Raw genomic sequence first — 11,222 nt, forward strand, 5'->3', positions numbered from 1 at the left:
GAAATAATTAAAATAGGTTGTTTTATTAGGTTCAAATTTATTTTTAACACGTATGGTTTTAATTGTTCAAAATCAACTTATTATTTGGTTTTATATTTTTAAACACAATTTGCATATTATTAAAATTGATTTTAAATGATTAAAGACATGCTAAGGTGTGATTTAAAATTTGTTAAAATTATTTTCATCATATTAAAAAAAATACTAAAAATGAAGTTACTGCGAGAGTGTAAATAATCCACCAAGTTCACCAGTATATTGCCTTCCACATCAACATCATACAAAAAATGAAGTCAGATCCATCAACATTAAAAAAATGTACTTATAAAGTAAAGACATATAAGGGGTGATTAGGGTATTGACTTGGGTTGGGTTGAGTTGAGTTGAGTTTTTAACCCAATTCCATTTTTGGCCAACCAATTTCACGGGTCGGAGTTAATTAACTAAAATTCACCAACTTCAATAGTGTTCACTATTGAAGTTTGCACATTTATCTATTAACTCTATATTTCTCTCTTTCTCTCTCTCCCTCTAATGTTTCCAATGACTCCACTTGTCGGCCACCATTGATGATCAACTCCTGCGACAATCAGCATCGATGTGGTGGTGACATGCTTTGACAACCACCTCCAGCAACAATCTCTAGCGATCACCTTCGACATCCAACTTTACGCAACTACTACCTTGAAAACCAAGACGATCACTTTGACGACCAACTCCATCATCTCCAATGAGTAATACTAACGACCAACTCAGGTGACCATATAATCAAAAAAGAAAGAAAAAAGAAAAAGAAAAAAAAAAAACACTTGGTTGGTGAAAAGTGTTTTTAAATACATAATTGAAATTATTAGTTAATTGTGTTTAATAGTAGTCTTATATAGTAATAATTTGACATTAATAGAAACATTTTGAGCATACAGCAAACCAAGCAAACTTGCGCCTAAAAACACTTTTGAGAAAATGTAATCAAACATATTTGTATTTTTACATTTCACCACATGTCTGATAGCTCAACTATCCATCTTGGAAAAGTTAGGGCCTCCTGATATCTCTAGGATAGTATGATATTGCTTACTTGGAGCATAAACCATCATGACTTTATTTTTGGTTGCACCCAAAAGATCTCAAGCTATTAGAGACAGTTGTCGTCACTTATATATTCATCGTCATCTCCTTATCTAGTCAATGTGGTACTTTGATCAGATTCAATACCAACACACATGCATATTAAACCCCAACCTACAATTTGACATAAGATTCTAAAAAAAAAAACCTAAACCCCCTTGATGACCTTTTCTTTTTCTTTTTTTCTTTTTAATTTTTTTTAGACAGATATATTCCATTAATGTAAAAATATATTGTAATTTCATTGTTTGTATTAAAAAATGAGTATTTTATCTACCAAGTACAATTGTTACACATATAAAGAATTGTAAAATATATATGATTTTAAGTTGACATCTGAATTGGGAGTTAAAATTTTGGGGAAAATATGTGTGCAATTGACATCTCAATTTCCTACTTGACCTTCGACACGCTTCTCCTGGTTTGGTCTCGTTTCCAAGGTAACGTGCGTAACATACCCTCACACACCAGTGTGATGTCGAGCCTACTACACTCCAATATCTAAATTAGTACAGATAGTACATAGTTCAACTAAGTACACAAGAAGTAAGGTCAATACCATCCTTTGGAGATTACTTCTTTTGGATCATCGAATGGGGTTATTTATATGCCCTTCCTCTAACACTTACCTCTGGTTACGTATAACGCCAGTGATGCCTGGGTTGTTTTGGCGCTCAAGGTTGTAGTGTGTCAGGCTAAGCGTAATTGGATTATTTTTAGATTGGTATATTTACAAAAGTAGCTGGTTGACAAACCCTGTGGCACTGACTAGCTTTTCCCTTTTGAGACAAGCATTTCCCTATGTCTCCTCCCAGTACCCAATGAGCTTGGTCTCGCCTGTGGTCTTTGGCCTTACTCTGGACAACCTTCGACACTTTCAACATTCTTGACAATGTTTCTATTTGAGATAAAAGGGGTAGGTGATTAGAATCCAACCTCTAGCTTCATTTTTTTTTATTATATTTTAAGTTAAAATACTATTTTAGTTCTTTTTTTTTCGGATCTCATTTCGTTTTAACAATTATATTTTCAAATATAGTTAAAGTATTTTAAATACTTCTTGAAACTAGTGCTTTGAAAAATTAATTTTATTGAAACTAGTTAAGATAATAGTAATATTTTCCATACAAGTTGAAAAGATACAATGTGAATGTGTTTCCAAAGTAATAAAAGAAATGCAAATATAGATGTTTCTTTGTTTGGAAAAAAAATTAACAATAATAAATTAATAGTAATGACTAATTTTAAGATTGGTTGAAATTATACACACTAATTTTAAATATTTAAAAGTACTTCAAGTATGTTTGAAAGGAATAAACTAACACTCTCAAAATTATGCACTTAGTTAGGTTGGGTTGTGATTGATAGAGTAAAAAGAAGGATAAGAAAGGAGAGAGATCAAAAGATTTAACCTTTTCAACTCCAAAAAAAGAAAAAAAAAAGTTTGTTTAGTTTATTGTTATAATTTTAATTGAAATTAAAAGATGGATGAGAGGGTTATATGGAAAAGCTATCCATCCATCCCTCAAATCTCAATCATCCTTTTTTTCACTGTTTGCTTTGGAGACTGAAAATCTAGAACTATTTGTCATTGATGCCTTCCACTTTATTTGATTCTCTCCTCTTAACTGATCAATGCTTTATGTTTTCAATAGCATTTTTTTTTTATGGAAGGTTAACAAAATCTGCCTTTTTTTCCAAACTACTTCTGCTCACCACTCCTTTTGACAATCTCTTTGTTTCTCACACTTTCAACCGTGTTCTCCACTTATTTTTATTTAAGAAAAAAAAATTACCCTCTATCATTCAATTTTTTTTTTAGGGGATGTTAGACTCACCAATTTGAATTGAGTTGAGTTGAGTTGGTAAAAATTATCGCCTCAATGTTTGGTCTACCAACTTTAAATGTTGGTGGAGTTAAGTTGGGTTTTTTTTTTTTTTTTTTTTTACCACTTCACTCCAACTCACCCCAACTCTCCCTCACTCCAATGTTTTGAACGGATCCACTCATTGGCCACTATCGACGACTATCTCTACCACACTTCGATAACCACTTTCGCACAAGTAACTCCGACGACCATCTTCGAACCACTAACTCTGATGACTAACTCCAGGCTTTGGTAACCACTTTCGACGACAACTCCAATAACCACTTTCACACAAACAATTCCGACAATATACTTTGACGACCACCTTCGTGCGACCAACTCAAATGACCAACTCCATGCTCCAGTGACTAATCTCGTGCTCTGACAACACCTTCGACAACAACTCCAATGAAGATCACCTTTGATGATCAACTCTGGTGATAACCACCTCTGAAAGCCAACACTAACATTCACATTCGACAACCAACTCCGACAAATACCACTTCTAACGAGACCTTTAATGACAATTCTAGTTTTTGTGAAAATGTAAATAGACCCTTAATGATAACCCTATTTTTTATGCAAGTTCAACTCATACGTTTTATGATCATTAAAAGTATATTGTAGGGTTGTTGGTTATATAAATAATAGTATTTTGTCTATTATATTAAATGCAATTTTTACATGTAGAATGGTGGTTACTAAAAGAAAGACTGCATTATCCTTTTATAACTTTCTTGTTTTCCACTTTTGACTTTAATTTCTTACCTTCATATAAGGGTGGTCACTAAAAGAAAGATTGTACTAGAAAATGGATTTATCTTTCCTTTCTTTTATAATAAATTAGTTATTGCATTGATGTAGTTTCATACATCTTTTTTTAGATCACATATCTACTCTGCCTCCATTTAGTCTTAGTGTTTTGGTCTAATTCATTTCAGACCTTTGAAAGTATGTTGTAGTATGTTTACTTTTAATTTCATGTGCATTTAACTCATTACAATCTAACTATAGTTTGTTATCTTACTTGCAGGGCTCAAACTAACCCAATCCCTCAAATAATTAGTTTAAAGTTCATAAGTTTTAAATTTGGAGTCTACTTTTTATAGTCAAAATTTTGTTTAATTGTTGTGGAATGTATTGAGTGTTATTCATTGCTATACATTTTTTTTACATGTATATACACATTTTTTTGGACATCATTTCATTTGTAAGTGACAAATTATACTTAACCATAAAAACTACTTTAAAAAATGTTTGCAAAAAATGAGTTTGCACAAGAAAAAAAAAATCATTTCATTGTATTAGTGTAAAATAAAAAAACCGTTTGGGTTTGGTGTTTAGGAATGGAAAAAAATATATGTTATGTAATTGAGTTCTCAAAAATTGAATTCAAAATTTGTGTTTAGTATATGTCTACTTTGTAAGAATTTGTTATGATTTACAATGGGGAAAAAATCAAGCATTTTTTATTGTTAAAAATTTTAGAAAAATCTATGTGTGGTTGGAAATTTTTTTAAATAAAAAGAGAAAAAAATCTAAGGAAAAAACCATTTTGTTAGACAAAATGCACAGGATAACTCACCTCAACTCAATACTCCAAACATAGATTTTTTTTTTTTTTTTTTAATTCAACTCAACTCACCACCCCAAATATAGAGATTCCAACTCAATTCAACTAACTCTATACCTCAAACACAGACAATCTAACTTCACAGGTAATCTAAGTTCTCCGATAATAATTACTAACTCAATTCAACTCTGCGCGCCAAGACACCCCTTAATATACTTGTCAAATACAATAGGGTAAATTTAATAAAAATGTCTAAATAAACTCTTAAGAATGGTTTAAGTCCAAATAAATTTAAACCTCAAATTTGTCCATTATATATAAGATTTTGTTGGAGATTGTTGTAGCTTTTAAAATAAATTAGTAGTAATTGTGCTTTTAAAAAAATCAGCCATAAGAGAAAGTAAAATAGTGTTTGATAAATTTAAAATTTAAATTAGAAAATAACTAGTTACGGCGTTCGGTAAGTTAATACTAAATTTATGTAATTTAGTTGTATAAATCAAAGTATATTATCATTTCAATTATTTAATATTGATATTTAATTTATAATTTATTCTAATATAATTATTTAAAAATATATATGATTCGAATTGGAACTAATTTTGTTAATTTTTATAAAAAATAATTGTTATAAGTAATTTAATCAATTAAAATTTGAGATAAGTAAACGATAAGGGAATCTATCAAATTTTTATGAAAGTTAAAATCTAAAAGTTGGTATCTAGTAGCTTTTGCGCATTAGAACAAATTAAAAAGTGATTCTAGATAAATTAATGAATCATCTGTTTTACCAAACAACCTAGGCGGTGTTAAAATTTTTCTATAATCTTTACAAAACATAATTTTAAATAATTATGATATATAATTTATTACCAACTTTATATCACATGCAAAATTTAAAATTTTGATGATCTTTCACAATCCCAAAAACAGTCAAATGACCCCAATCCACCTAAATACCATAAAAATCAGTCTACTTAAATCAATTACCATTTGTAAAAGAGAGTCAAAACTCCAATTTCCCAAAAGTGCTTACCACAAAATTCTTTCTTTGGCTTTCCCCATCCACTCTTGAAAAGTACTTCCATTGATTAACAGCCCATAAAATCTGCTTCATTATTTATTAATCATTTTCTAAATTTAATTCCTATTCCTCTTGCAAATTTCTAAAATATTTTGGTCCATAATTTGACTATAAAATGATGTTGTTAATAAAATAACAATCGTTGTGTTTGAGCTTGTACTTCTCGAAAAAAAATAAAAATTTATTTCTATTAAATTATAATTTTAATCAATAATAAATAAGGGTGACCAATCTGAACATAGAAAAGACACTAATTATCATTTCAAAAGTTGATAATTTTTACTTTTAAATACTAAATAAAGGTATTCGAAAGACTTAATGATCCGAAAAACTCGATCGATCCATTACAACTTGTACAATTTGAATCAAGTTATATCAACCTAATTAAAGTTCGTTTGTCCGAACCAACTTAACTTATTATTATTATTATTATTTGCTAACGATACAATTATATGTAGATACAATAATTATAATTCTATTTAATTTCATAATAATTTTAGATAATTCAATACTCAAACAACCTTCTATTTTTTCTTTATCTACCCATTGAAAACAAATATTACATGATTGCAGTTTTAGATTGTGCTTAAAAGTGTTTCGGTCCGATCCAACTCAATCCATGAATATACATATACTAAATTCTGTTAAAAAGAAAAAAAAAAAAAAGGACAAACATCAATTTATACCTCAAAACTTTTGGAGTTATATCACTTACAATCTTGAACTAGTAATTGCATCAATTTAAACATTGAGCTTTTGTTAATATATCGATTTACGTCCGTCCTTCTCTAGATTTTGTTTGATCAATATCGTGTGAAACTTATAATTTGAATAAATTAAACTCTTAAATTGTTATAAATTACATTTATACATTTCATTAGGATTGCTTTTGAAAATCATCCCTACATTGATTCTCAAATGTGTATAGACTACTTCAAATGTTAATTTTACAAAATGAACTATTAGAGTAAATGCATAGACGTGATTCTCAAAGTAAATTCTAACTAAGAGTCTAAATCGATTCATTTATAAAAGCATAAAAGTTTAATTTATACAATTATAAGTTTCACACGGGAGATTTTCCTAAACAAAAACGTAATAGAACGTGCAAAATTAATATTAAAAAAATCAATCACACATAAAACTATGTGAACTATAACCTCTTAACTATGTTAGATCATTACCTGATGTAGCTCCAACATTTAAATAGACAAGTCATGTCAATGTGATTATGAAATCATGAATAGTAATTTAGAATCTCTAATAACTTTTATTCTATAAACCCTCCAAATAAAAACAAACAAAGAAAAAAGAATACTATTAACAATAACTCCTTGGGATGAACACATTGCCAAAACTCTCCATTGAAATCTACATTTCTTCCTCTCATAAGTCACAAAGCTTCTCTCACTGAGCTCCAATGGCTTCCCCAAGAAGTGTTCTGAAACTCGTCATCGCCATCGCCGTCGTATTTTCCCTCTTGCTCCCTCTTCCCACATCATCAGGTAAATCAAAAAAACCAAAAGCAACCATTTTAGCCAAAATTTTTCTTTTTTCAGCTCGAAAAAATAATGCAGCCACAAAACCGATATACATTTACAATGTTTTGTGTGTGTTTCAGCTCTGGGAGACATTGAGAGTTTGCAAAAGAAGATGGTGCTGGGATCGAAACCGCCGCGATGCGTTGGAAAGTGCTTGAATTGTCGGCCTTGCACGGCGGCGTTGGTGGTGCCGGAGCACCGTGAAAGGAAGGGATTTGAAGCAAACTTGGATCGTAGAGAAGAAGATGATAGCTATTATCTTCTGCATTGGAAATGTAAATGTGGGAATAAGCTTTATCAGCCATGAGAGTATATGATGATGGTGTTTTTTTCTCCCCTTTTTAGCCTTTCTTTGTAACTTTTTTTTTCCCCAATAATGGTGTGCTGTTGGTTTTTATGTACAAAATTGAACATGTTTTAGCTTCTTTTGTACTCTGTTTTCCCCTCTGTTCTTTGAATTAATTTCTTCTTCTATTTCATATTTGTCTAGCTTGCTGGCTTTTTCCAAATTTTATTAAATTGAGTGGATAAAGTTTTGGGAGAAAACTTAACTACATTTTAAAAAATGCTATTCGATAAGCTGCACTCATCTTTATACAACTCATTTCAAAGTCTAATCATAAATTATCATCTGATAATTTTTTTATTATATAAAATAAAACAATTCAATAGTTTTTTATCCTTGTGATTGAAAAATGCATGGAGATATGCTGCATCTAAGTATTACTTATAGATTCTTATCCTACACTTTTAATTTATGAATTAAAAAAACATATATATAGCATAAAATTAATATAATTTCAAAGAAATATGACAATCAATATTTTTTTTCTTTGGGTTAAACCTTGACTTTTGGCAAAGTCATTTATTGGTTAATTTTGTAACGACCCGACATTTTTTTAGTACTCTGATAAGGGTTGTTACTCATAATTACACATTAACATTCAAAATATTTCCATTCCACGAGCAGAGAATGGTGGCCCGTGGCTCATACAACTACATCGGTTTTTGATGATGAAAGGAAAACCAAAAGATATACTATCTTGCCTTGATACACATGTCTAGCGGCCCGTAGGTACACCGTCAAACATGAAAATAACATGAACGTGAACCCGTCGACTCACGCATGTCTAGCAGCCCGTAGGCACACCGTCAAACATGGAAATAACATGAACGTAAACCTGTTGGCTCACGCATGTCTAGCAGCCTGTAGGCTCGCCGTCAAACATGAAAATTACATGAACGTAAACCTGTCGGCTCACGCATGTCTAGCGGCCCATAGGCACATTGTCAAACATGAAACATGAAAATAAAAGTAACATGAACGTAAACCTGTCGGCTCACGCATGTCTAGCGGCCCATAGGCACACCGTCAAACATGGAAAAATAACATGAACGTGAATCTTTCGAATCACGCATGTCTAGCGGCCCGTAGGCATACCGTCAAATATGAAACTAGACCCGTAGGTCCTCTGAAATAAAACATCCTTCAAGGCGAGATAGTAAACCGCTCTATTGGTCTATTCACGCACCATATACATAATATCTGATTAGAAATTCAAACATGCTCATAATACTTATAACTGTCATGCAACAAGTAAAACATAATGACAAAATCATGCTTCAAGAGTCCATGAGTTAACTTTATAATTTTAGACTAGGTCGCCTGACACAAAGGCACCGATAATAGTATCACTTACCTCAACTTAGAAAAAAACGCAAAACAAAATCTCGTTAGAACTTCTTTAGCACACTTGAGTCAACCTAAAGTTGTGGCTTGGTCCAAGACAAATTCCAAAACTTGATTCAATTAGTCAATCTGATCAAGAATTAAATCCAAAATCAATAACTTAATTTTCCACTATTACTCTCAATCCAAAAGAATAACCATCCAACAACTTACAAAACTTACCAATCTTCACCAATTTTCTGCAAAACAAAATGGTCTCTAGCTTGATGGTCAATGCCTCAAAACTTCCAAATCTTGAATCTAAGTTTCACACCAAAGAGAGGTTACTAATTTGACCTAAAATCAAATGGGTGAATTTCACCTCCCAAATTATAAGAAAAATAAGTCTTACCCAAGGTTTTTCTCAAGATTCCGGCAAAGATCGGGCAGTGGAGGTAGATGGCGCGTCGACTCATGGATACTATAGATAGGCAGCGGGTGTTGCTGTCAAACGACATAAATTGTTTAGGCTAGCGCCTGGTAGTGAGGGTCTTGCATGAGGAGGGTTTGCGAGAGTGGGAGAGAAGGGGAATTTCTAGTTTTACAGATTTTATTCAGCAGCAATTACGAACAAACCATAGCTTCAAACAACGATCTAACCGTTCAAAATAAAATTCCACATGTTTTGAACAGACGGACCAAATTTGAGCACGATCCAACTGTTCAAACTCTAGCAATGGACAATTTTGTGAAAATTGTCGCTGAAAAACCGAATTGCTTTCTCCCCAATTTTTTTTTTTGCCTCTTTTCACTCTCCTTTAATTTCGTAAAAATCTCAACTCTTTTATTTTTTTTTTCAAATTTTTAAAAGATAAATAAAATATTTTATCACAAAATCTCCAAAGATTCTATTAAATTAATAAATCAATTAACTTTTCAAATTATCTTTATTTTGGCTTCAAAAACCAAAATTAAATGACATAAGATCCATCAATTTGACACAAATTAAATCATTCCAAATATTTAAATCAATTTAAAACCACATGAAATTAATTATCTCTTAATTTTTTTTTAAGTTAGCCTTAAAGTCCAAAATCAAAGAGAAACAAAATTCAATATTTACAAGATAATCAGTTTGAATATCTAATCAATTAAATTAAATTTAATCAATACATGTTTTTTCAATTATTTCAATTTAACCTCAATTTATCAAATGAAAGGGAAATTTTAAACTCAATAATTTTAGATAATTAACTTAAATTTTCCTGAAATTCGAGATGTTACAAATTTGTTCACTAATTAAATAAAATTTGTGTAATACTTAAGAATGTTAAATTCGATAGTTTATGAAAAATTTCCCGTTGCATCAGATTAAAATTAGTGGGTGCATTAATAAAAATGGAAAAGAAGATAAGAGATTGCAACAATTAAGGAAGGTTTTATAGACGGTTGGAAATAAAGGAGGTTTCAGAATAAGATACCTAAGAATAGGATATCTGAAAATTATATATAACTGTGTTTGGTTTTGCATTTTTTTAGAATTTTATGAATAAAAATCATGTTGATATTTAATTTATGAAATTAAGTGTGAAAATATTTATAATTATAATAGATTAATAAATTAAACAATAAACAACATTCAATATATCGAATTATCTAATTACAAATCAATAATACTTTAATTATAAATATTTAAAAATTGAGTAATTTATAATTAAAAACAATCGGTTAATATATTTAATAAACGTCATACAAATTATAATCTAATACTTAATTATTTTTATAATTAATTAAGTTTAATATTAGTAATTTTAATATATTTTAATAACCAATATATTATATAAAAAATGAAAAGATGAGATAAAAATATGATATACTAATAAAAAATACAAAAAAAAAGTTTTTATAAATACTATGCTAATAATGAATGAAGTAATAAAAATTAATCAGAATAAATAATTAATTGATTATAAATAATCAATAATGATTATATTTTCATAACGAATTATCAAATTAAAACTATCTCAATAAATGATTATTTGATTATTAAAACAATAAAACAATAAAGTAATAAATCATTGTTATTGAAAATGAATTTTTGTATTAACTAAATTTGACTAATCATAGTTTACTAATTAAATAGATTTAAGATATTGTTGGCTAATAAGTTAATAATTTATGTACAAAAGTAATTTCATTTGTTTATTAATTTTTTTTTAAAAAAATAAGTTAAGTAAATATTTTAATAGATTAATATTGATTTATTAAATAAATATTTATAATTTTTTGTAAAATTAATATTAATTAGTTAATTAACAAATTAACTATATTCAAAGTGAAATTATATATAAAATGAAAA

At 29.4% G+C, this 11,222-nt stretch overlaps 1 protein-coding gene across 1 annotated transcript; it reads left to right on the forward strand.

The window, feature by feature from the left end:
* Nucleotides 1–6,974: 6,974 nt before the first annotated feature.
* Nucleotides 6,975–7,673, forward strand: LOC120069221 (EPIDERMAL PATTERNING FACTOR-like protein 8). The gene is made up of 2 exons (XM_039020926.2): nucleotides 6,975–7,158; nucleotides 7,275–7,673. The coding sequence occupies exons 1-2, from the start codon at nucleotides 7,074–7,076 to the stop codon at nucleotides 7,499–7,501; spliced, it is 312 nt and encodes a 103-aa protein (XP_038876854.1). The 5' UTR covers nucleotides 6,975–7,073; the 3' UTR covers nucleotides 7,502–7,673.
* Nucleotides 7,674–11,222: the final 3,549 nt, after the last annotated feature.

Source organism: Benincasa hispida, chromosome 1 (genome assembly GCF_027475165.1).
Source record: "Benincasa hispida cultivar pf3 chromosome 1, pf3_genome.v1.1, whole genome shotgun sequence".
NCBI lineage: Eukaryota > Viridiplantae > Streptophyta > Magnoliopsida > Cucurbitales > Cucurbitaceae > Benincasa > Benincasa hispida.